Source organism: Petaurus breviceps, unplaced genomic scaffold (assembly GCF_028583685.1).
Source record: "Petaurus breviceps papuanus isolate PSGF00001 unplaced genomic scaffold, PetGlider_PUasm1.0 186, whole genome shotgun sequence".
In the NCBI taxonomy this organism is placed as follows: domain Eukaryota; kingdom Metazoa; phylum Chordata; class Mammalia; order Diprotodontia; family Petauridae; genus Petaurus; species Petaurus breviceps.
The window spans coordinates 28,657,566-28,684,366 of NW_027185798.1; the positions used below are offsets into that span (position 1 = coordinate 28,657,566).

Sequence of the window (26,801 nt, forward strand, 5' to 3'; positions counted from 1 at the left end):
TTTGTACAAGCTATCCCCCCACACTTGGGGTTTGCCACCTTTGCCTTTTAAAACTCCTAGCTTCCTTCCAAGTCCGGCTCACACACCCAACTGGTGGCGAGTCAGTCAGTCAACAATAAGCATTTATTAGACAGTATATGCCAGGCACTTTGCTAAGCCCTAGAGATCCAAAGAAAGGTAAAAGGCAGTTCCTACTCTTAAGGAACTCAGTCTCTAATAGATTAATTCTATTGCTTTCCCCTCAACAAAATTACTTTATACTTATGTATGCACAAGTTGTGTCCCCTGGTAGAATGTTAACTCCCTGAGGGTAGGGATCATCTTATTTTCTGTTTATATTCCCAGAGCCTATCATAGTTCCTGGCACATAGTAGGGACCTAATAATGGCTGGTTGGATGATTGATTAATTCCTAGGTACTCTATCTATAGACTTTTCTTTTTGTAGCTGCTTATCAGAAGTAGAGTTAATAATTATTTCATTGAAAACACCCATGTTCTGATCTTCATTCCGAAGCTGATACTACTGATCCCCCCACCACTGGATATGTACTTAGAAAAAAATGTCTCGATAATAGGAATGAGTTTGCATTAACCCACTGGGGCAGCTAGGTAGCATAGTGAATAGAGTGCTGGGCTTGGAGTCAGGAACACTCAACTTCCAACTTTAAATCTGGCCTGAAACACTGCCATGTGACCCTGGACAGGTCACTTAATCCTGCTTCTGTCAGTTTCCCCATCTGTAAAATGACCTGGAGAAGGAAATGGCAAATCACTCCAGTATTTTTGCCAAGAAAACCCTAAATGGGGTCACAACTGGAAAATGACTGAACATTATCGCTGCATTAACACGTACACATTCCTTTGTCTCCTATCCCTGAAAACCAACAATCATTCATTAAATATTCACTGATGCAAAGCATTGTAGAAGACTCAAAAAGAAATAAGCTACAGACCCTGCCTTCAGTTGGGGAGATGCCACGTACAAGAAATATAAACAGCAGGGAGAATGTGATCAGTGTCAATAATTACAAAATACTGTGCATTTCAGGGGAGGGAGAAATCAATCACCCCAAGCTTCATTGGAACAGAGAGGTGGCCACTGGACAATGAAGATGGGTTGTATTTCAAAAGCTAGAGCTGGGGTATAGGGCATCCCAAAGACATGTGAAATTTTCTGAACTAAGCAGAACCCTAACCATACATGCAGATGGCTACAAAACTGAACCTTCTGTTCTAGCTAGTAAATTTAATTTTCATGTTTCAGTTTACTCATCTCCACTGCCCAGAGTTATTCTGCGTTTAAAACTATTGGAAAGTTCAAATAATTAGTAAAGCAATAAATGATGATCTTCAAAGGGCACCTCACCGGAATTCCAAACATCCCACTTTCTCCGGCCTGGCTGTTTTTGTAATTGTGTCCCACCCACCCCTGGGGCAATCCCTGCCCCAATCAGCTCCCTTCTCTCAGAGTTGTAAGCATTTATTTTCTCTCCTCCCCACCCCCCTATCTTTAAGCCGCTTGTTTCTAAGATTCCAAACTCTCATTACAGAGATGTACTTTCATTCACACCAATCCAAAGAGAACAGGAAGCACCAATCTCCCTCCCCCTGAGTGTTACCTAAAATTCCAGAAAAATAACAGGTCCACTCTACTGGTGGGGCAGAAGACCAAGTCATCAGATGGTCTTTCCTGGAAGAAACAGTTTACCTAAGAACTGTGTGAGCACCTGATTTCTTTCCTAGAAAGGGTGTGCTCAACTCACCCATTGGACCCAATGAGTGTACTTTATTTAATGGTGCTATTCAGGGGAAATCATTAACTCTGCATTCTCTGACTACGTAGTAAGTAGCTAAATCACTGGAATGCATCTAAGTGATTTGCATATCACCTAGGCTGAGAGGTCTCAGAACTGCATTTCCCCAGACACCTTCCCTTCCCCAAGCTAGATGTAACTATCAATACTGTTTTCTTTTTTATTGGTGCCTTTCTTCAGAGGAACTCAATAATGCATCCACTCTGCAAGTAATCTGTAAACCTATCCAGTAAGGCAATAGGCATTTTGTGGTAATAAAAGCACTAATTCCTCTACCAAGTGACATATTTACAGCTGTTGTTTACTCTGACATATTTTTATTATTTCAACTCATTTACTAAATATTTCCCAATACATATTTATGAATCACCCGCTTTTCCCCACCAGTGGTGAAGCCATATAAATCACATCATTTTCCTCAAGAGAAACCCAGAGCCCTGAAGTCAGTAAACCCACATCACCCTAGCTTACTGGACCTCTTACATTCCACCCACTGTGGGGTGAGTGTTTGGAGTCAGGAAACCTAGCTCTGCCCTGCACCATAGAGCCCAAGAAAAGAATGAATAAATGAATGATGGAACCAAGGAACATGCGTTTATTAAACAACTTTTGTGCTGAGCATTACAAAAACAAGTCACTTAATCCTGCTTCCCTGCAGGCCCTGCCCTTAAGTAAGAAGATTGAACACATACAGGAGAAGAGAGTTAGGAAAAAGGGTTCTGGTCTGGAGGGTCACAGGGACTGTGAATGGAACCACAGAGGGACTGCCACTTTTTCCAATAGTGATGCTAGTATTGATTTGAATAGGAACAAGAGGTGGAAAGCTGGGTGTCAAACTCATTGTGCTCAAAACAGAACTTACTCTCTCCTCCGTCCCACCCCTACAAAGGCTCTCCTCTTCTGAACTTTATTAGTATTGGTGTGGAGGGCACCACCATCCATCCACTCAAGCACCCCGGCTCACAAAATCAGCATGTTCCTCATCAGCTCTCTCAAACTCACCCCATATGGCAAATCTATTGTCAAGTCTTGTCGACCATTACACTATTCCTCCTACTCTTGTCTAGTGCTGCCCCAGTAAAGCCCTCATACCAGGACCACCACAATGGCCTTCTAATTGTTCTCTGCCTCTTCTGGCCCCATCCCAATCCATCCTCCACTCAGATGCCAGAGTCATTTTTTCTAAAGCACAGATTTGACCAAGTCATTCCACCCGCTCAGAGATCTCCAATGGCTCCCTATTACCTCTGGGATAGAAAATCCCTGACATTTAAAGCTCTTTACATTCTGTTCCCTCCCCCCACCCCTTTTCAGTCTTTTTATATTTTACTCCCATTCACGTACTTAAAATCCAACAATACTGGCCTTCTTCTTGTATTTCAGACTCTAGTTTTTGCTCCCTGGGCTGGCTCTCCCCCACATCTGGAAGGATCACCAACCCAATCTTGGCCTCCAATCTTACCTTTAAAACTCACATCCAGCAGAAGACCTTTGGGTTGCCTCCAAAGCTAGCACCTTCTCTCAGAAATCACCTTCCTTCAGCTCCACACTGTAGTTATTTGCATATTTTCTTCCACATTAAATTGTGAGCCTCTTGAGGGAAGGGATTGTTTCTATCTCTGAATCCAGTGGCTTAGAACGTGGCCTAGCACACAGTGCTTAATTACTGCTTGTAGATCTGACTAAGCAGACTTTACTACCTCTCTTATCTCTGTCTCCTTATCTCTGTAAAAACTGGGGTAGTAAAAATGCCAAGACCTACCTTGAAGGGCTGCCTGGGGAAAAATGCTTGGTAAATCTCAAGGCTTTGTATCAGACTAAATTGCTATCATTATTGTTACTACAAAATGGAGACAGTAAATTCTTCTAGACAATTTAGGATCACCTAGTCAGCTGGCCTTTCCACCAAAAGAAAAGGCATACCAAGAACCAAAATGAAGAGGTAAGATCTTAGGTACAAACCATACTATCCATTTTCTCTTCTTAGTTCTCCTACCTTTATTGTCTGAAATTTCATTTGGATATTTTTGAAGAGAAAATAGTTTAAATGTAATTGCAAATTAATTTCCTAAAGTATAGATCTGACCAAGCCACTGCTCTGCTCAACAAACTCCAATGGCTTCCTCTGGCCTCTGGGATAAAATGCAAACCCTTTGGTTTGGCTTGTAAAGTCCTATGTTCCAGCCAAACTAGTTTGTTTGCTATTATGCCCCAGACTTCATCAATAAACTTGTACTCTTTTTCTATTGTTCTTGTTTCAGTCATTTCCCACTTGGGGCTTTCCTTGGCAGACATTGGAGTGCTTTGCCATTTCTTTCTCCAGCTCATTTGACAGATGAGGAAACTGAGGCAAATAGGGTTAAGTGACTTGTCCAGGGTCACACAGCAAGTGTCTGAGGCCATATTTGACCCCTGGAAGTCTTCAACATTTATCTTTTTCCTTTTTTGTCATCTTAGCCAATATGATAGGTATGAGGTGGTACCTCAGAGTTGTTTTAATTTGCATTTTTCTAATCAAAAATTATTTAGAGCGGGGCGGCTAGGTAGCGCAGTGAATAGAGCACTGGCTCTGGAGTCAGGAAGACCTGAGTTCAAATCCGGCCTCAGACACTTGACACAAAAACTAGCTGTGTGACCTTGGGCAAGTCACTTAACCCCAATTGCCTTCCAAAAAGCAAATATATATATATATACATATATATATATATATATATTTAGAGCACTTCTTTACATGCCTATTGATAGCTTTGATTTCCTTGTCTGAAAACTGCCTGTTCATATCCTTTGACCATTTATTAATTGGGGCATGGCTTATACTCTTATAAATTTGACTCACTTCTCTACATATTTGAGAAATGGGGCCTTTATCTGAAATACTTGCTATAAAGATTATTTCCCAGCTTTCTGCTTTCCTTCTAATCTTGATTACATTGGTTTTGTTTGTTCAAAAGCTATTAAATTTAATCAAAAGTATCTATTTTACATTTTGTAATGCTTTCTATCTCAATTGGTCATGAGCCAGTAACTTACTAACTTCCCTTTAAGAATTTGGATGCTAGGGGTGGCTAGGTGGTGCAGTTAATAGAGCATGGGCCCTGGAGTCAGGAGAACCTGAGTTCAAATCCAGCCTCAGACACTTGACACACAAAAACCTAGCCATGTGACTTTGGGCAAGTCCCTTAACCCCAATTGCCCTACCTTCCCCTCTCCAAAAAAAAAAAAAAAAAGAATTTGGATGCTATACCACTTGGTGCATATATATTTTATATTGATATGACTTCATTGCCTACAGTACCTTTTAGCAAGATGTAGTTTCCTTCCTTATCCCTTTTAATTTGGTCATTTTTTGATTGCCACCCCTACTTTTTTTTTTTTACTTCAGCTGACTTATAAGAGATTCTGCTCCAGCCCCTTCCCTTTACTCTGTGTGTCTCTCTGCTTCATATGTGTTTCTTGTCAACAACATATTTTTGATCCACTCTGCTGTACACTTCCATTTTATGGGAGAGTTCTTCCCATTCCCAGTTACGATTACTGTGTTATTTCTCTCCATCCTATTTTTTCTCATTTGTCCCCTCTCTCCTTTCACCCTTTCTCTCCTCAACAGTGTTTTGCTTCTGTATACTGCCTTCCTGGGGCTGCCCTCTCTTCTGTCAGTCTATCACTTCTCCACCCCGACTTTTACTTAATCTCTTCTCCCACCTACTTTCCAGTCAGATAAGGGAGATTTCTATATTCAACTGATTATGTATACCATTCCCTCTTTGAGCCAATACTGATGAGAGTAAGGTTCAAGCAATGCTCATTGCCCACCCTCCCATTTTTTGAGCCTCTTCATGTGAAATAATTTACCCCATCTACCTCTCCCTTCTGCACCCAGACTCCTCTTTCTCACCCCTTATTTTTTTTTTGTCATTCCCTCCAATTCACCTTATACCCCTACCCTCTGTCTATGTATCTTCCTTCTAGCTGTACTATTAATGGCACAATTTTTAAGAATCACAAGTACCCTCTTCCCATGTAGGGATGTAAACAGTTCAGCTCCATTGAATCCCTTATGTTTTCTTTTCCATTTTCACCTTTTTTAGGCTTCTCTTAGTTCTTGATATTGGAGATCAAATTTTTTGTTCAATTCTGGTATCCTTATGAAAGCTTAAAATCTTTCTATTTCATTTTCCCCCTTGAAGTGTTACGCTTTATTTCACTAGGTAGATGATTAACTATTTGTTGATTAACTGACTTATTAGTTGGTTGAAGTGTGGAGGAACTTGTGGAAGATAATATTGGAAAAAGTATTGGAGAATTTTTGAGCTAAGGAGTTAAGCATATATTTGGTTAGAAAAGAGGGAAATCACTATACACAATAACCACAATACTGTACAATGATCCGTTATGAAGGACTTAGCTATTCTCAGCAATACAATGATCCAAGACAATTCCAAAGGACTTATGATAAAAAAATGCCATCCACCTCCAGAGAAAAAACTGATGGGAGTCTGAATGCAGACTGAAGCATACTATTTTCACTTTCTTTCTTTTTTTTTGGTCTGTATTCTCTTTTGCAACATGGCTAATATGGAAATAGGTTTTACATGAATGCACATGTATAATATATATCAAATTGCTTGCCTTCTCAAAGAGAGAACTTGGAACTTAAAAATTATTTTTTAAAATTGGTTTTAGGTGTAATTGCTTAAAAAAAAAGAAAAGAGGGACGATAAGAGAGGCCAAAGGGAAAGGGAACATTAATGAAACAGTCCTGTGGATGGCAGAGAAGGGACAGATAGGACTGAGAGACAGAAGAGTCAAGCATTAGACACTCCTTCCTCGGCTTAAGAAAGAGATAGTAATAATAGTCACAAATGGATAACATTTTGAGGTTTACAAAGCAGTTTACACATTATTGTCTCACTTGACCCTCACGATAATCCTGTGGAATAGGTGCTATTATTACAATCTAGAGATGAGGAAATTGAGTCTGAGTCTGAGAAAGGTGAAATGACTTGCCCATGGTCACACAGCTACTAAACGTCTGAGGCTGGATTTGAACACAGGTCTACCTGATTCTAGTTCTCTTACACAGCACAACACCGAACTCCCTCTAAATTGTCCATAGCATGGCAAGGGCAGGCCAGCTGACTCTAGTGCCCTTTCAGCCCTCAGTTTGGTGAGTGGAAGACCGGAAGTAGGGAGATTTTGCTGTCCAGAGAGCTGGAAGAGGGAGGAAGCATGATGGAGAGGTGGAAAGAACATTGCATTTGAAACTATAGCATCTGGGACCAGGCTCCTAAAGTTGTTCTTTGGTACTTGTGTGACCTTGGGCCTCATTTTCTGCCTCTGTGAAATGGGTGGACTAGATGGCCTTCTGGTCCATTTGCTGGTCCATCCTGGTTCTTCCGGCATAAATCAAATCAGAAATTAAAGTCATCACCTCCAGAAATAACCTAAAGAGAAACCAAAGGGGCCTCAGGATTCTGGGAATGCAAAAAGAGGGGAAAGAGGAGCTTCTCATTTGCCCAGAGGGAGAGTGGTTTCCAAGCATTTCCTACTCTTGATTTCATCCATCCTTCCGACTAACCTGGAGGCTTTGGAAAACGCTGATCAAGTGGGATCTCTGTCCCAGAACCTTTTAATGTTAAGTCATGCTGAGAAGAGGCGGGAATGTGTTCTTGGTTGTTACAGGGGAGGGGGAGTGACATACGATCCTTAAACAAGCCCCTTAGAGATCCCGGGCTATTGTATTCCACTACTCATGGGGCCTTATCTAGGAGCCAGAGACTGTGTCTTAACCCAAGATCTCAGTGCATCCAAGGACAGACCCAGGATTCAGACCAGCCTCCTGCCGCCATCCAGACTAGAACACCATGTTGGCCTCTGCCGCCCTTCCTGGGCAGATAGGAAAGCCTTCTCTTATCTCAGGCCCAGCATGGAGCTAGGTGGGACAGTGACCAGTGGAGTCATCCAGATGGTTTTTTCTGACCTTCTGACCCTTCCTGCTAGCCACGTTCTGGACAAACCTGTACCCAACTGTTCCTAAAAAACAGTATTTCGTTGCTTGCACAGGTGACTGCCCCCTCCCTCTGGCTTTCCCAGCCCCCCTCATTTTCCTCTTCTAGAATAAAAAGCGATGTGTATGTAACTTTATGGTTTACAAAGCACTCAACATATTTTAAAACTCACATGATCCTCATGATAACCTTGTGAGCAATTATTATCCCCATTTTACAAATAAGAAAACTTGAGGCCAGAGGACTTCCTTGCCCAGTGTGTCACACACATATAGCACTTTGGGCAAGATTCAAGTATTTTTGTTGTTATTCAGTCATTTTAATCATGTCTCATTCTCTGTCACCCCTTTTGAGGTTTTCTTAGCAGAGGTACTGCAGTGATTTGCCATTTCCTTCTCCAGCTCATTTGATAGAGGAGGAAACTGAGGCAAATAGGGTTAAGTGACTTGCCCAGGGTCACACAGCTAGAAAGTGCCAGATTTGAACTCACAGAGGAGTCTTTCTGACTCCAAGCCCAACCATCTATCCACTGGGTCACTTGACTCCAAAATTTTTTTTTTTTTTGCCCTTTGGAGGGCAATTGAGGTTAAGTAACTTGCCCAAGGTTACACAGCTAGTTTTTGTGTGTGTGTGTGTGTGTGTGTGTGTGTGTGTGGGTATTAAGTGTCTGGGGCTGGAACCAAACTCAGGTCCTCCTGACTCCGGGGCCAACGCTTTACTCACTGTGCCACCTAGCCGCCCCTCCAAATTTTTTTTCTTTGCTTTTTGGAGGGGGGGAAGACAGGGCAGTAGGGGTTAAGTGACTTGCCCAAGCTCACATGGCTAGTGTTTAAGTGTCTGACGCCAAATTTGAACCCAGGTCCTCCTGACTCCAGGGCTGGTGCTCTACTCACTGTACCACCTAGCCTTGACTCGAAATTAACATTATTTTATCCATTATACCACCAAGGACTCTCAAAGGGTGAGTCTGAGGCCCATTCAGGGGGCCTGAGAAGTCAAAACTATTTTCATAATAATACTAAGACATTACCTGTCTATTCAAACATTTCTTCCTTTTCCTACTATCTGAGTATGAGACGTGATATTCTCCACTTACTTCAACCAAAACAACATCACAGCAGATTAAAGGCAAAAGCGGAGATAGGAGAATCCAGCTGTCTTTATTAAGCCAGACAAAATATGTAAAGTAATAATATTCTCATTAAATATTTTCTTGTTTTGGTAAATAGTTATTTTTCATTAAAATGTTACTTATGATAACATGTAATGGCTTTATTATTGTTATTATTTAAAAATGAAGAAATTTTTTAAAATTTGGTTTTAATTTCTAATTTGGTAAATGTTGATAAACATAGCCCACATTAAAAAAAAAAAACTTTTTGATGTCCTCAGTAATTTTTTTAAGACTATAAAGGGGTTCTGAGACCAAAAGCTTACACCTTCTGGCTACCTACCTCCTCCTAAAATTACTTTATATTTTATATTTATCTACATAAAGTCAGTAAAATCAACCAGGAATGCACTTATTTTTGTATAACACATGATAGCAACCTTCTCTTCTCCAAGTGGAAGAAATCCTTGAATCAACTTAAGTTGATTTTATCTTTTTCTCCCCTATACAGTACCCCCCCTCAGGTGGGTTGACAGGCCCCTAAAGCAGACATGTTAAAGTACAGTCCCATCCAGATTAAAATGCAACTGGAAAATGTTTCACAAAATAAATAAAAATACAACATAGATAATGTTCATTTGTGGTTTTCTGAAAGGATCTATTTCTATTTGAGTTTGATACTGCTATCCTAAAGGATAAACCATATGCTGCTTACCTGCAGAGATGTGACTCCTGATTGGCTGAGAGACTTCTGTTTCTGAAGCTTATAAGCTCCTTGAGGGCAGGATCTGTATTTTTGCCTGTTATTTTTCCACCTCTTGCACTTAACACACAGTAAGTGTATATAAAGGCTGACTGGCCATCCCATTCTATTCCTGAGCCTCTTGCCCCCATTTCCCCAATCCTTGCCATCCTTTCACCCCATACCCCCCACTCCTGGGGCTTTCTAACCAATATAGAGGATGACCCTCTATAAAGGATGCTGTCAGCAGAGAGATTCTCCCATTTGCCTTTTCTTTTCCCTTCTCTGTTATCCTGTGCTCCTTCCTTGGTTCCAGGTCTCAGACTGATGACCCTGATACTGGTGCCAGACAGAGGGGTGACTTCATACCCATAGGGCACAAGGCTGGGGTACAGCTGTCAAAAAGAGACATATAATTATAGTGCATCCCTGAGCTACAGGCAATGAATATCTGCATAAAGGACGAGATCGGTTATATATTATTTACACCAGCATCAATTTTCCCAGCTGGTTGTCTCAGGTGAACTCATCCTCCTCGTTTGCAGACACAGCCATGGTTTACCGCCTTTGGTTATTCTGAACTGGAAATGGGGGCACCCTAGGGTGCCATGTATATTAAACAGGTGGCTGGATTCACCAGCAGCAGATCACATCTATTCTCCTTGTTAAATTATATCCCTGGGACAACAGAGAACTAGGTTTCTCACCTGTGCCTTAGCGCAAGGACGCATGCAGGTGTGTGAAATCAAATCAGCCAGAAGAGGAGAAAGGAGGAAAGCAGTCTGGTTGGGACCTCACAGGGAGAAAAGGATACACATATCATTGAAGGGAAATTACATGGCTTTGAGTCAGAGCCGCTTACTAGATTTCTTTCTTGTTATTTAGGCCAGGGACAAAGGGAAGGAATTGTTTCCATCTGTAGCATTTAGAAGCAGCTCCTCTCTTGGTGGTGTGAAAGTCTTGGTTTACAGTCTGGGGAAACTGAGGCACAGTGGAGGTGATGTGGGATATAAACAATTGCTCGTGATCCTGGGTGGCCACCTTTCCCAGGGTGCCAAAGATGAGCTAATTTCTCCCAGAGAGAGAGAAAAATGACAGAATCCAATCAAGGCCAGGCTCAAGTACCAACTTCAGACTGTCTCACTCACCTGTGGCTCTAAGTTACCCACTATGAGGAATGATGCTGAGGTCTCACTGCAGCCCAGGGATGCCCTTCCCTTGGAGCCAAGTTAGGCTCTCCAGCCTCAGGAGGAGGCCACCTTTTACTCCAGGGGTTACATGGGGCATAGATCATAGACTGATAATGGGAAGGGACGTCACAGATCATCTAATCCAAGCCTGTCACATTACAGATGAGGAAACAGGCCCAGACAGGTGAAGCCCCTTGTCCACATTCACAGTATCAGAAGATTTGCACTTAGGTCTTCCCTCCTCGGACCCAGTCCAACACCTTATCCAGACTGTCCCATGGCTCCTCTGTCTTCTTTGTGATTGCTGCTTTCCTCTCTAGGAGCGGGATGGCCGGGAGCCTTCAAGCCCTCCTCATGTTCCAAAGAGGTGACATGACTACGGCTTGCTCCCTTCTAACGAAGAACTCTGTTCTGGAGTCCTACAGCTTCCGATTTCTACTACCTCCTGGATTCCTGTGGGCTGAAAGGGGACACATTTGAGGAGTTAACTCTTGGTCCAGGGAACCCAAGAATGCAGCCCCTTTCACTAGAAGCACTTCTCAGAGGCAGCTAGGTGGCTCGGTGGATAGAGTGCCAGGCCTAGATCAGGAAGATCTGTGTTCAAAATCCAGCCTTAGACACGCTAGCTGTGTGACCCTGGGCAAGTCACTACACTTCTATTTGCCTCAGTTTCCTTTTCTATAAAATGGGGATAATAACAGCACCTACCTCCCAGGGCTGTTGTGAGAATCAAATGAGATAATATTTATAAAGCTTGGCACGGTGCCTGGCACACAGTAAGTGTTAAATAAATGCTAGCTATTAATATTATCATCTCCAAACGCAGATGGGAGGGACAAGACAAATCTACCCAGCACCAAAGAATCATGGGGTTATTAAAGACTACAGATTTGGAAATGAAAGGGCTTGGGAATTAATTCATTAAAGTTCAATTTCAATTTTGACAGATGGGGATACTGAGGCCAAGAGGTTAAATGAATTGCTCAAATTCACATAGGGGAAGGTCTGAGACCTGAACCCTGGTTCTACCCCCCAAACCCAGTGCTCTCTCTACCTACAGAATAGGCCAGAGCCTAGAATGATACCCTCACAACTTCTTCTCCAGTCCTTCGACTTTTGTCCCCAGATATCAGTAGGAGTGAAGCAGCCATAGCTAAAGCTGATATAAATGTGAAGTGAGGGGCCCCATCTCCCTCCACCCACTCATGAATAATCCATAGAATATACAACAGTAAAAGGTGACAACACCTTTGTACTGGCCTTCAGTACAAAGTTTGCCTATAAATATAGGTAACTGTGGCGACTGGCTAAGTTGTGTTTATTGTAGAGAAGCGTGTTATCACTATGTGTTAGTTATGACAGAGAAGAATAAAAGTTATTAAGGAGAAGAACTGTACACACAGCTCTCCATAGTCTGGCTCCAGTCTACCCTTCCGGACTCATTCTGTGTTATTCACCTTTACCGATACTACATCCCAGACAAACTATGCTAGCATTTCATGTCCTGCCTTCAGGTTGTCTCCCGAGCCTAACATACTGTCATAGGATTGGAGATTTGGGATTGGAAGGGACCTTAGTGGCCACCAAATCCAACCCCCTCCTTTTAGTCAGGTAAGTGGTACATTGCATAGAGTGCTGGACTTGGAATCAGACAGACTTGAGTTCAAATCCCCAGGACAGTCACCTAACCTTTTTTCCCCTTCAATTTCTTTATCTGCAAAATGGGGATAATAGTACCTACTTTCCAGGGTTGTTGTAAGGATCACATATAAAGTATCATATAAATGCAATTTTATTATTATTATTAATTTTATAGATGAAGACACTGACGTCCATAGAGGTTAGGTCTTGAGCACACAGCTAGTTACGGTATGAAATAGGATATTAATCCAGGCCTGTCTAACTGCAAATCTGGTGTTCCAGCCACTGTTTTAAGGGATCTCCCACACAAATGTCACTTCCCGATTCCCCCCACTTCCACCCCTACACACACACACACACTCCCAGCTCCTTCTATGTCTTTAAATCATGGCAGATTTACTTATCTGTGCACAGACTGTGCCCTCCCACTAGAATGGAAGCTCCTTGAGGCCAGGTCTGTGTCATCTTTGCTTCTGTATTTCCTATACAATGTCTTGTATATTTCAAACTTTGTAAATATTTGTTCTCTCAGCAGCGCCTCTTAAACCCTATACGGGGTCATGACCCACAGTTTAAGAAGCGCTGAAGGGGTCATGAGTGGAAAAAGTTTGTTCTGCTCTAGATGAACCACAGCCTACCCAGGAGTTACTGGGGCAGGCCTTCCAAACCATGGTTAAGCAAACATGTCTCAATTAGACAAGGTGCCCCCCTGACAGTCAGGCCCTGATGAGTACAAAGAAAGCATCCCAAGAAGCAGATTATTCAAATGTGCACTGAGTATTTCCACTGGGCTAGAACCAACTTATTTTACATAATTATAACTTCAAATAGCACTAAAACAAATACACACAACCACTTCATGGAATTCACTATTTCCACTAATCAGGACTAAGCTGTAACTGCTGCTAATCAAATTCCATGAGAAATAGCTGGGGAGAAAATTCTTAAGAGAGGGTTCCATCTAGACCAGGAGAGCTTAACCTTTTTTGTATCATGGAGCCTTTTGTCAAAGTCTGGTAAAACCTATGGCATGCCCCTTCTTTGAATTCATGGTTTTAAATAATTGAAGGAAATCCTTTTCAGTTTTTCAGTCAAACTTACGTAAAAAAAAAGATGTAAGTATTTTCCCAACCAAATTCATAGACCCCCAATATCTATTCACAGGTTTAAGATTAGAAACTCCTGATCTAGAGGGAGTGAGATATGGCCACTATAAAGACAAATGGCATCCATACAACATTTTAATTAAAGGGGAAAAAATTTACCTTAGCACAGAAGTTTTTGACCTGGAGACCACACACTTTAAAAAAAATATTTTGACAATCATATTTTAACAGAAGTGCTTTCCTCTGTAATTCTATTTTATTTGATGCATTTAAAAACATGATTCTGAGGAGGGGTCCATAGGCTTCACCAGACTGGCCAAAGGGTCCAAGACACAAGAAAGGTGAAGAATCCCTTAGAGGAATGTCTTCCCTGGCGTGACAAAAAGGAGAACTGAGGCAATGGGCAGAGAAATGATGCAACTCCAACTTGTCTTTCCAGCTTTATTTTCTTACCTTCTCTCCCTTCATTCTCTCCCTAACTTGCATTTTCCTGAACACATCTCAATGTGCTTTTCAGCTTCCTATGCCTTTGTCAGGGAACAAGCATTTATTAGGTTCCTACTGTATGCCAGGCACTGGGCTTATGATGTGTCTTCTCCCTGGAATACCTTCTCTTCCATTATCAACTGCTGAAATTTTACTGATTGCTTTTCTTCCTTCATTTTTTTTTAAATTTTCCTAAAGTGACTGGGGGTTAGAAGGTCAAGGTAGAATAGACATTTTTGTTTTTCAGTCATTTCAGTCATGTCCAACTCTTCATAACCCCATTTGGGGTTTTCTTGGCAAAGATACTGGAGTGTTTTGCCATTTCCTTCTCCAGCTCATTTGACAGATGAGAAAACCGAGGCAAACAGGGTTAAGTGACTTGCTCAGGACCACACAGCTAGTAAGTATCTGAGGTTGAATTTGAACTTAGGTCCTCCTGACTACAGGGACAGCACTCTATTTATTGCACCACCTCGTATGTCCAAAAATAAATAAATAGAAAAAGGTCCTTGAGGAATATTTTTGCAAAATGTAGAGAAAAGAAGAGAGGGAAGGGCCAGAAAGAAGCCCAGACCAGCCGGACAGCTTTGAAAGTTTCAAGTGAAGCTTATTCCATACTCAAGTGGAAAAGTGAACTGCACAAAACGCAGACCTGCAGTTTCATGGGCCCTGCTCTTCTTTTATCTTCCTGCCTATAAGCGAATGTCCACTCTGTTTGGTATGTGTCATTCTAGGAATAAAAGTATTAAAAAAGAACCACCCATCCTTTGAGGCCCAGTCCAGATGCCACTCCTTCCACTGACCCCCTCCTCCAGCCTCCACCTTCCATTCTCCCTAGTCCATCTCTCCCCCTTCAGGGCTTTTGGCCTCCAGGACTCTGGCCCTCTTCTGCACACTGATCATCATCTATTTGTACTACAGCTTTTTATGCACAGCTTTCTTAACTTGATGGTAAATCTTTTGAGGGCAGGCACCGTAAAACGCTTCCATCTTTGTGTCCTCCTGATCTAGACCTAGCACAGAACCAGCACAGCATGGAAAATGCTCAATGGGGGCAGTTAGGTGGCGCGGTGAATAGAGTACCGGCCCTGGAGTCAGGAGGACCTGAGTTCAAATCCAGCCTGAGACACTTACTAGCCGTGTGACCTTGGGCAAGTCACTTAACCCCAAGTGCCCCTCCAAAAAATAAAAATTAAAAAAAAAAGACATATGTAATACTTTGGGGTGGCTAGTGAATACACAGTGAATGCACAGTGAATAGAACACCGGCACTGGAGTCAGGAGGAAAATGCTCAATGCTTAATGAAAAATGCTTCATAAATGAATGCTTGACAAATGAATGAATGAATGAATGAATAAGCAAGCACATGATGTCACAAAACACCAGGGAGAAGGGGAAGGGGGACGAGAATAAGAATTTATTAAGCACCTACTATGTGCTAGGCATTATCTAAGTGCTTTTTACAAATATTATCTCATTTGAACCTCACAAAAAATCCTGGGAAACAGGGACTATTATTGTTCCCATTTTACAAATGAGGAAACTGAGGCCAATAGCGGTTAAGTGGCATGCCCAGTTAAGAGGACCTCCCTCTGAAGTCACTGTTCTAACACCTGGCCTTCATACTCTGTCACCACGCTGAAAGCAAAGTGGGTCAGTGAGTCCAGAATGTTCCCTGAATCATCAGTATAGAAAAGAGAGGGGCACCAGGGGAAATGGAGAGGGTCACAAATTGCTTTTCTCTTCCAGTCCTGGGCTCCCAAAATGTGCCCCCTCACCTGTCGTGGAGACTTGGTCAGAGAGGCCACGCGGCAGCTGCCTGGGGCTCCTGCCCCTTGCCGGGCTTCCAGGAACACTCGGGTGCTGGGGACAAAACTCCAGGATCGTCCCAGGGCAGGTCTGAGCTTCCCACTCTCTAGATCCCTGGTCACGTGGTTCGTCACCTTTAACAGAAAAGATGCATCCTCATCCATCTAATCCGTGATTGTAGGGCACCCTGACATGTGCTAAGCACAGCGTAGGCTCGGCTAGTTGTCCTTAAAAGATGCTGAATCTTAACTCGTTTGGGGGACTAAGGCTTTCAGGTGGCCTAAGTAATAACAGCAATTTCCAATAATAGCTATTGCATACTGGTTTGAGGATTCCCAAGCACTTTAGACAAATTCTCTCATTTGACTGGTCAATCAATGACTACATCTGCTCAATTCTACCTCTGCCCACCCCCTTCCCATGTGTGCCCTTGTCTACATTCACCCAGCGGCCCCCCAAGCTCAGGCCCTCCATACCCTCTGGTCTAGTCTATTCCAACAGCCTCCTTGTGGGTCTCCCTGCCTCCAGCCTCTCCTCTCTCCGATTCTCTCCATGTGGCTGTCAACATATTTCCAAAGAGCAGGTCTGATCTGGTCGCTTCTCTGCATCATCAGCACCAACCACACCACCTCTGGCATTTATATGGCATTTTACATACTGTCATTTGATCCTCACAACAACTCTGAGGCAGGTGCTATTATTATCATCCCCATTTAACAGAGAAAGAAACTGGGGGAGAGGGTAAGTGACTTGCCCAGGGTCACACAGCTTGTAAGAATTTGAGGCTAGACTTGAACTCAAGCCTTCCCACTCCAGGCCCAGTGCTCCATCTATGTCCCTGAGGCACCTAGTGGCTCCCAATCCTAAGATCCTATCATTCTAACCCTGGCTTTCTTATGCAGTGGCTTGGCCTTCTTGACTGGTGCCCATAAGGTTTGGCACACATGGTACTCATGAGGAAAACAGTTTATTATTATTGTTTGAACCTGTCTTTAGGTGGCTAGAAACTGTCTAACCCACAGGGCCAGCACCCAGCACACCACCTCACTGCTTATGGTAAAGGTGTGGGTCCCCTCTGAGTCTTAGGAGGTTATGTTATATGGAATTCAGACGACATTTGTCTGACTGGCTGCATGCAGGCAGCAGGGCAATGTGAGATGTCAATCCAATCTGGGGAACCCAAAGTACCAGGTCTGGGCCTTTCTGTCCCCAGAACTTAGCACTGGTCCTGGCACACAGAGAGTGCTTAATAAATGGTTAGACCTATCTCAAAAGGCTATATAAACAGGAACCTATATTTCAGCCAGAAAACCAAATCCTGTCCCTCTGCAAAGGTGAGAAAAGCCAGAGGGAATTAGGGCCCACCAGTCCCTGACTACTGCTTCAACTCACCAAGATGGCTATTCCCAGTTCCCGGGCCAGGGTCTTGAGCTCTCGGGCAAGATGCATCATTAAGGCCAAACCTTGGAAGGAAAAGATGGTTTGGGGGGTGGGAAGTGGAAGGGGGTGTTAAGGATTAGAAGGACAAAGACCCCCCCAGCTTCCCCAACGGTCTGGGTAGGATGCCATTTTCTTCTAGCCACTACTTACCCTCACTGTGCTGGCCCCCCAGAAGAGGGGAGACAACTGCAGACACTGAATCTACCACCACTATCTTTACCGGCCCCGAAGCACTGGTCACCTGGAGAAGGGAAAGAGAGAACAAATGGCTCTATGCTCCTCCTCCTTTCCTCAGTAGCCTCCATGGTGGGGGATGAGTTTTACAGGATAGAGAAAAAAGAAGGGGAGACATGTCCCTACCTCACACCTACAGCCCCAGACACCCTAGGAAACCAGGCTTCCTGGGCTGCTGACTTTCACGAAAAACGCACCTTCATTCTTGCTATCTGTAGGCTACTCCTGTCGGATTTTTCCTACCTCCCACCTTCCCTAGCACTCTCCACACCACACCTGGACCTCCCAAATTGATGACCCTAGACCCTGGGGAAGAGAATCCATTGAGCTGATAGGTGACCCAGTGAGTGCGAGCTAGCCCGCCATACTGACTAAGCTGAGTCCATGGACCAGACCCAGACTGACCTTCACATCCTGTCTAGCTGTCCACCCAGGACATCTTGCTGCACACCTACAGCCATAGGCATACCCCTCTCCTCCACAATTCTCTCCCGTTTGCTTCCTTGGTTTAGGGTAAGGGGATGTCATTTGACTGGCTCATATATCAGCCCAACACTAGCCCGATTCTTCAGACCAAAACCCCTCCCAAGGCCACCACTCCTCGAGGTGTGCAGTCTCCTCTGTTGGAATGTAAACTTCCTGAGGGCTGGGACTGTCTTTTGCATTTGCATCCCCAATGCATTGTATATTACTGCAAGGTGGTACAAAGGACTGAGACCCGGAATGGAGTTCAGAAGATGGGCGTCTGTACTACCCGGTCTTCCTGAGACCAGGTGCAACTACTACTTGCTAAGAATATAAATACATAAGCAGGTAAGACAGTCCCTGCCCTCAAGAAGTTTATATTCTGATAGGCGAAGGCAACACACATAGGGGGCAGGTGGCAGATCCTTCCTTCTCTCTGAAGGTCTTTAAACAAAGCCTAGATGATGACAATATACTCAGGTATATTGCAGAGGATTCTTGGTCAGATTCGAGTTGGACTAGCTGGCCCCCTGGGGCCCCCAGTGATTATGAGTTCAAAGGGCTGGGTATTAGTCCGAGCTCTGCTTCTGAGTTGCTGTGTGAGCCTAGGCAAGTTCCATCCTCCTTCTGGACCTCCACAGGACTAGCACGCCCTCTATAAAAGCTTCTGGCTTTAAAACTCTAGGATTCTACAATGCCCATCCTGGAAGCACAGATGGTCATTTCAGAGGGTGACCTGTCATTGAACAATCACCTACACAAAATGATAAGGGGCTCTGCCCATGCTTCTCAGGGGAACCACTGATGGGGGCTCACCTGCTGGGAGATACTACCCCGGAGATCCTGTAAGGTGTCCAGCATTTGGAAGATGTCAAACACCCGTACCACGTGGATCCTCTGCAGCGCCCCTGCCTGGTAAGAAGGAGAAACACGGGCATCAGTGTCCCAAAGTCCCTGCTTCAGGGGCACAGGAGAGCTGGCACAGACTTAATGATTTACAATTGGCTGAGCACTTTACACACATTCTCTTATTGATCCTAACGGCAGCTCTGTAAGGGGCAGCCAGTATTATTATCCCTGTTTTACAGATGAGGAAACTGAGGCAGCCAAAGGTTAAATGACTTGCCCAGGATCACACAGCTAGTAAATTCTATAATAAGAGCAGATATATATGAGATAGTAACTATAAAGCATTTAGCACAGCGCCTCCGATAAAGTGAGCACTACAGATATAGCGTATATATAGTATATATGTATGTATTTTACAGTATATTTTTATACATATACATACATACATATACACATATATGTGTGTATATATATATATTGTACAAATATAAAGAGAGAGAGTGCTTACTTTATGGAGCTTTACAGTTACTATCTCATTTGATGCTGATAATCCTGCGAGGTGCTATTATTATTATCCCCGTTTTACAGATGAGGAAATTGAGGCAAGCAGAGGTTAAATGACTTGCCCAAGGTCACACAGTCAATAAGTGACTGAGGCAGGATTTGGAGCCAGGCTTCCAGACGCCAAGTACACCACTCAATCCACCGCAGCACCGGCCAGCCACCTCTAAGGCCTCTAGAGGGAACTTACATGAAAACTCCACCAGGCCCTGAAAGCAAGGTTTAGGGTCTCCAGGGAAAACGCTAAAGGCCTTCAGGAAGAAATGACAGGGGAATGTATCTGAGTTTTGGGGCACGAATCCACACAGAGGCCTAGAGCAATGGAAGGACCGGTGCCATGTAGGGCTAGAGACAGACTGCAGGTCTGAAAGTATGGGAGTGAGACTATGGTTCTTTTGGGGGAAGCTTAAATCTCCAGGTAGAGCAGTGTTCGTACTGCGGAGACATTCTTCCCACTCTGACCTGCTCCCCTTCATCCTCCGTCCTGGCCTGAAGCAGCTGGAGGAGGCGTGAGGCCGTCAGGCCTCCAGTGGAGTCAATGTACAGCACATTCTGACCCAGGCTGTAGGCCACATTGGCAGCTGTGCAGAGGCACACCTGGGCAGAGGAAAGAAACGAGGTGAGCTCAGGCCTCCTGAGAATCTGTCCAGCCCTCCCCAGACTCCCTGGTCCTTTCTGTGCAGCCAGGCTGACTGCGCACAGAGCTGCGTGAGACCTCAAGCAATCCATGCAGCCTCTGGAGCTACTGCCCGTGGCAAAACCCAGGTCTGTTCCCTGATCTGCAGGACCCCTGTAGCCTTGCCTAACAAACTGTTGGTACCTGCTCAATTAACTATCAGTCAATAAGCACTTATTAAGCCCCAACTATATACCAGGCACAGTATAATGGGATGGAGATACAAAGAGAGAAGCAAAACAATCCCTGCTTTCAAAGTGCCTACATGATATCAGGTCTGCTTGTCAACACACCTGTCCCCTGCCTCCCATTAACTCCCTAGGTTAATGGGGCTATAACCAGCAGACACTGGGCCTGGGAGAAATTCGGCTGTTAGGGTGAGGAAAGGTGGCCCAGAGGACAGCGATGGCACAATGGGAAGGGGGCGGCCAGAGTCCTACATGGGCAGTTGCAACTCACTCTCTGATGGCAAAGTTTGGGATGAGGATTCTAGAACCAGAAGGATGGAAATATGCCTTCCCAGAGAAGGAACAAACCAACACGCCCCCCTCACCCCCACCCACAGGAAGAAGCATGACTGTCTCTGCAATGTTGGTGCCTGGGACAGAACCCTGCTGGCCCCATGCCAGTTAAAGCTCTGACATCATACCTGGGTTTTGCCACTGGCTGGGGCTCCAGTGATTTCCGTGACTTCTCCAGTGTAGAGGCCAGAGTCCAGCAGCTTATCCAGGCTATCATCAGCAGGAAAGAAAGGGAAAGAATTATCTTCCCAGGAAGTGGGATGGAAAAAAAGAAAGAAAGAATCCCCTCTCACCTCCTTCCTCAAGACCACAGTTTAATACTAGAAGGTAATCCAGACACCATGAGTAAACTCTGCGTTTTGCAGATGAGGAAATAGGGTCACACAGAGTAATAACACAGGATGTGAGCCCAGGTTTTCTTGACTCCAAGCCCAGCACCCATTCAGAATATCACAAGGGGGTGGGTAGGTGGTGCAGTGAATAGAGCATCAGCCCTGAAGTCAGGAGGACCTGAGTTCAAATCCGGCCTCAGACACTTAACAGTTACTAGCCGTGTGATCTTGGGTAAGTCACTGAACCCCAATTGCCCTCAAAAAAAAAAAAAGCAGACTATCACAGAAGCCAGAAGTGACTTCTTTATCATCAAATCCAATAGTTTTTTCTTAGTTTTCATCCTACAAAGTCTCTCTAAGGGACTGGAGATTGTCTAACACTATTCCTTAAAATTCTCCCTTTCTGTGGCTTCTGTGACCCTGACACCCTGGTCCTCTCATCCTAAAACCGATTACCTGCTTCCACAACTATCTCCAAAGACTCTGACTTGACTTTTCTGTTCTCTTCTGAGTACAAACACTCACTAGTCTGCTCTCTAAGGCAGGAAGGGAATGTAGAAGTTTCTCTCCCCTAGGCTCCAGAACTGAGAGTCCATGGTTAAATTTTCAGGGTGAGCATTTTACGCCTCTGAAATAAGCAAATGCTGCAAATCAGGATTATTGTTCGGTTGTCTAGACTTAAGAAAGTGATGGAGAAACTGTTAATATGTTCTTGTCCAGAAAATGTCTATTCATTTCAGTCATATCCAACTCTCTGACCCCATTTCTTGGCAGTGGTCTGCCATTTCCTTCTCCAACTCATTTTACAGATGAGGAAACTGAGGCAAACAGTTGTCCAGGGTCACATAGCTAGTCAGTGTCTAAGGCCACATTTGAACTCAGGTCTTCCTGACTCCAGGCCTGGCTGCACTACCCAGACATAAAATAACACATATTGAATGTTAAAGTGTTGTTTGTACTTTCTTTTTTCCTGGAGAATAGGTTGTTAAACATTTACCAGCCTCATATTTCCATCTGCTTAAAAAACACCCAGAGAATTATGTCATGTTGTCATCTCAAACTCAGTATGTCTAAAACTGAACTAATCATCAACCCCTTCAGACCAGCTTCCCTTCTGTTTTTTAAAAAGAAATGCTTTTTTGTCATAAACTTGACAAATATCAACAAGCACGAACACTTCCTTATCTACACCATGAGGAAGGATTTCTTAGTGCTATTTTATAGATGAGGTGAGCCTAGAGAAAAAAAAAATACACCAAGACATCTCCTTACAAAAACAATGAAAAAGATTATGTAGGACACTATGAACCTCTATTTTGTTTGGCTTATTTTTACATATACTGTTAAATTTCACATGGTGATTTGGCATGAATCCCTCTCCTCTCCACATTCTTCCCCACCCCTACCGTCTACCTTCCTCCCCTACCCCTACTTTCACCACCTACCCAAGAACAAATAAGGACATAGTTTCAGCTCTGGATTTAACTTTATTTATTCTCTAAGACATGCCCATGAATTGAGAAATTGGGGGCAGGGATTATTCTCCTTAAAATTTATTTTCATTCAAAGTCACTAGACTGCAATTCAATGTGGCAAAGACAAATAAAAGCTAGGCCCTGCCCTCCAGAAGGTTTGCAGGAGAAACACAGAAACAGCAGAACAATGACTGGCCTGTCTAATGTCATACCTTGTGGGAGGAAGAAGCAGAAGTCTACCTCCTCCTCCACTCCCAGACCACAGAGCCCCTCTATGAAAACAGACTCATGTCTCAAAAGTTAAGCCTGGGGAGCCAGTCGCTTTCCCAGAACACACCTGGCAATGCCTGTAGCCAAGATAGCAGTGGAGGTCTTGAGTTCTTCATAGAGATCAGCACCATTGAAGGGGAAAGATGAGAACTGAGCCAGCAATACCCTCCTCACAGCAACTAAGGCCTGCCTCCAACACAGCACAGAAGGGGGTGGGTTCAGAAATAGAAGACATTTTATTTTTTAAAATTTTATCTTATTTTTATTGCTATTTTCCATTTTCATATCACATTCATGTCCAAAAATAGATTCACCCTCCCTCCAACTCCCTATACCCAGAAAGCTGGCCTGTATAACAACAGTTAAAAAAAGAAAAAAGTGGTTCAACAGAACTATCACACACATCAACCCTATCTGGTGGTATATGTGACATTCTGTGCCCATAGCCCCCCACCTTTGAAAAGAGAGGGAGGTAAACTTTCTAAGTTCTGAAAGAGAAATATGCTTGTAAAAGCTCTGAAAATATGCAAAGATAAAGGGGATCAGCCCTTCTTTATTCTTTCTGCTCAGGCTTCTTACTACTAAAGGATTCCATGATCTCCCTTTAGGCAGGCAGGGGTTGGGACACTCCAAGACCCAGGAGCTCAGCTCCAGAGAAAGAGGCCCTCTTGCCCTCACCTTATAAGACAAGGAACATTTCCGAGACACTTCTTCCAGGTCTGCAGAGACAAGGTCCACCACTGAAAGGAGATAAAAAATGGAGGAAGTGAAGCTCCCCCTACCCACCCACCCACCTCGTCAACCCCAGCATCCTCCCCTGAGATAAGGACAGGTAACCCAACAGAAAACTCACAGACCTGCTCTCCTCCTTGGTGGTTTGGCCGCTCCCCACACTGATTGATTCAAGTCAATTCAACAGCTTATTAGGGTTTATAATTATCCAACAATTATTGAACAATTTATTAGGGCTGGGTATATCTTCCTGGAATCAGGAAGACCTGAGTTCAAATCTTGCCTCAGATACTGACTAGCTGTTTGACCTTGGGCAAGTAACTTAACCCTGTTTGCCTCAGTTTCTTCATCTGCCAAATGAGCTGGAGAAGGAAATGGCACCTAGCTGCCTCAGAAAGGTCGGATTTTAACCTAGCCTTGAAGGAAGCCAGGGAAGCCAGAAGGCAGACATGAGGAAGGAGGGCATTCCAGGTGAATGTGACATAAAAACAAAAATTATCAATAAATTTTTTTTAAAATGAAATGAAATGGATAAAAATAAATTTAACTAGAATTCAACTAAAACCTCTCCCAGGGGCCAGTGAAGTCCATTGGGGGAGATGAACATGGAAGAAGTCTTTTGGTTTGCAGGTTTACACTGGGAGACAGTGGGTTGGGGGGTATTCTGAGGGCCTGCCAGTTCTGCCTCCAAACAACACAGAACAGGTCAGCATATATAATAAAAATTGTTCCTAGTTAGTCTTAGATAGTTTGATATCATAGTTAGAACACTGGATTTGGCTTCAAGAAGATCTGAGTTCTGGGGCGGCTAGGTGGCGCAGTGACTAGAACACTGGCCCTGGAGTCAGGAAGACCTGAGTTCAAATCCAGCCTCAGACACTTAACACTTACTAGCCCTGTGACCTTGGGCAAGTCACTTAACCCCAATTGCCCTGCCCTCCCCCCTCCAAAAAGCAAAAAAAAAAAAAAAAGAATATCTGGGTTTGAATCTTACCTGAGATACTAGGTATGTAAGAGTCATTTAAATTTTCTGAGTCTATCCATAAAATGGGGGTAATAATAGCACTTACTTCACAGGGCTGGCCAGAATAAAAGGAGATAACATACATGTAGCACTTGGGAAACCTGGGATTGTTGTATAAATGTGAGCCATTATTATTTACGGTTTATAAACATTTTTTTTAAAAACCCACTTTCCTCATGACTCTATTAGGTAAGTAATGCAAATGTCACCCATTTTACAGAGTTCTGGGCCTGGAGTCTGGAAGACCTGAATTCAAATTTGGCCTCAGCCACTTACTGTGTGACTCTGGCAAGTCATTGAAACCTGTTTGCCTCAGTTTCCTCATCTGTCAAATGAACCGGAGAAGGAAATGGCAAAGCTCTCCAGTATCTCTGCCAAGAAAAACCCAAATGGGGTCCCAAAGAGTCAGATAAGTCTGAAACAAATGAACAACAGCAAAACCGGATCCACTGTATTAGAATAATAATGAACACTTATATAGGACTTTAAAGTTTGCAAAGCACTTTACAAACTCATTAGATCCATGACCCTGCAAGGTATTATTTTACAGATGCAGAAATTGACGCGGAGAAAGGTGAAGTGAAAACGACAGAGCATACATAGGGAGCTTTCTGCTTCAAAACAACCCTGCAAGGGGTGCTATTATCATGCCCATTTTACAGATAAAGAGGCTGAGAGGTTAAGTAATGATAATAAATACAGCAGCTACCATTTATATGGTGCTTTCTGGTTTGCACAGCTCTACAAGGAAGGTGGTGCTATTATCCCCACGTTACAGATGAGGAAGCTGAGGCCCAGGGTCACAGCACCAGTAAGCGTCAGAAGCAGAATCTGAATTCAGGCCATGACTCCAGGGCTAGGCACGCTCTCCCCTGTAGCCCCTAGCCATCTGGAAGTGTCAGGGGCAGGATTTGCACCCAGGCTTCATGCCCCCACTCGCGGCACCTGCATGAATGCTTGTAGTCTCGTGCCCCTTTACCTGTCTTGATGCCGACGCCCCTCAGCAGCTGGATCATCTCCTGGGTGAGACCCGGGCAAAGCCCCTCCCGGAGCACCCCCATGCTCGGGGCCGGAGGCGAGCCGGGGCGCGCTAGATCCGCACGCCTCAGAGTCTGGGAGGGAGAAGAGCGGCCCATCAATCACCCCTAGCAGCCCCGGACTGACCCCCGAGAACCCCGGGGCTGAGGTGGACGTCGTCCTGTTAGCGGCCTGCCTGGGGCGGGCCGGGGGAAGCAGGGGATTCCGAACCATCCAGGAAGCCGGAAGAGTGCGCACCGAGAGGAGCGCCCCTCCCCCCAGCCGGGCCTCGCCAACCCCGCCCCCACCAGCTGGCAACCCGCGGAAGTCCCAGGCTTTACGGTCCCCCGGGGGCGGCTGGGAGGGGGCCGGCGCTGCCCGCCCCGCCGGGACCTCGCCCCACACTCCCATCTGCCGGCAGCACGTGGAGGTGCAGCGGCCGCAGAGGAGGGGAGCCGGGGACCACGTGGCCCCGGAGGGGTCCGGGAGAAGGATCGCGGCGGAGGGAGGCCGGTCCAAGCGCTTTGTTTTACAGATCAGGGCAAAAACCCTCAAAAGGCTCGAAGACTTCTTTCCCCGAGGTCACGCTGGTAGAAGTTGAAGACAAATTGGAACCCAGCTCCTCTGACTGCGTCTAGGTTTTTGTCTACCAAACCAGAGAAGCCTGGGTCTCTTTGATCCCTTGATCACACAGCTTCATTCTTCCTTTGTCCCTCTCCTTTCCTTCCTCCCTCTTTCTCTCCTTTCTTCTCCCCTCATTCTTTCCCTCTTCTCTCCTTTAACTTCCCCGTTTCCTCCCTTCCATGTTTTTTCCCTGTCTTCCTTACCTCTTTTCTTCCTGTTCTTCCCTTCTCTTGTTTTCTTCTCTTAACTTCTCTTCCTCCCCTCTCCTTTCTTTTTCTTTCCTCCCTCTTTTCCTTCCTTATATTTCACTTTCTTTCCCCCAGTCTTCATTTCCCTGTAGTATCTTTTCCCTGTACATGATGTCCCTTTGGATTATCTAGGGGCTTTCCAGTATCTGCCCTTCCTTCCTCTTCTAGCCCCACATGCAGACCCCCAATCCCCCCCCAGCCCCCCAACACATACTCTTTTATCCAGTTTTGTTCACCAAAAGTCAAGAGATAGGGGTTCATACACATATTAGGTCCTGTGACCCAAGCTGGGCAAGTCATTATAACTTTTCATGCTTGAGGGGCCCCTGAAGCTTCTGAATTGCTCAGCAAGTGACTGGTAGATGGTCCCTCTTCAGGAATTTTCTACCCCAGTGATGGTTCTATCTAGATTCCAGAATAGGGG

General features: G+C 44.5%; 1 protein-coding gene across 5 annotated transcripts; it reads right to left on the bottom strand.

Moving 5' to 3' along the window:
- Positions 1-4,516: 4,516 nt before the first annotated feature.
- Positions 4,517-25,803, bottom strand: RAD51D (RAD51 paralog D). 5 transcript variants are annotated; one of them, XR_011168667.1, is made up of 11 exons: positions 25,468-25,803; positions 23,411-23,472; positions 22,800-22,918; positions 20,784-20,865; positions 19,921-20,055; positions 18,865-18,960; positions 17,500-17,590; positions 17,302-17,372; positions 15,879-16,043; positions 10,384-11,326; positions 8,965-10,071 (listed from the first exon to the last, which is right to left on the bottom strand). XR_011168667.1 is itself a non-coding variant. In XM_069089936.1 (10 exons), the coding sequence occupies exons 1-10, from the start codon at positions 25,622-25,624 to the stop codon at positions 7,227-7,229; spliced, it is 1,011 nt and encodes a 336-aa protein (XP_068946037.1). In that variant the 5' UTR covers positions 25,625-25,803; the 3' UTR covers positions 4,517-7,226. The 5 variants fall into 5 exon arrangements, 4 of the variants coding, with proteins under 4 accessions (XP_068946037.1, XP_068946035.1, XP_068946038.1 ...); XM_069089936.1 differs by lacking the exons at positions 8,965-10,071; positions 10,384-11,326 and adding an exon at positions 4,517-7,259; XM_069089934.1 differs by having other exon boundaries at positions 8,965-11,326.
- Positions 25,804-26,801: the final 998 nt, after the last annotated feature.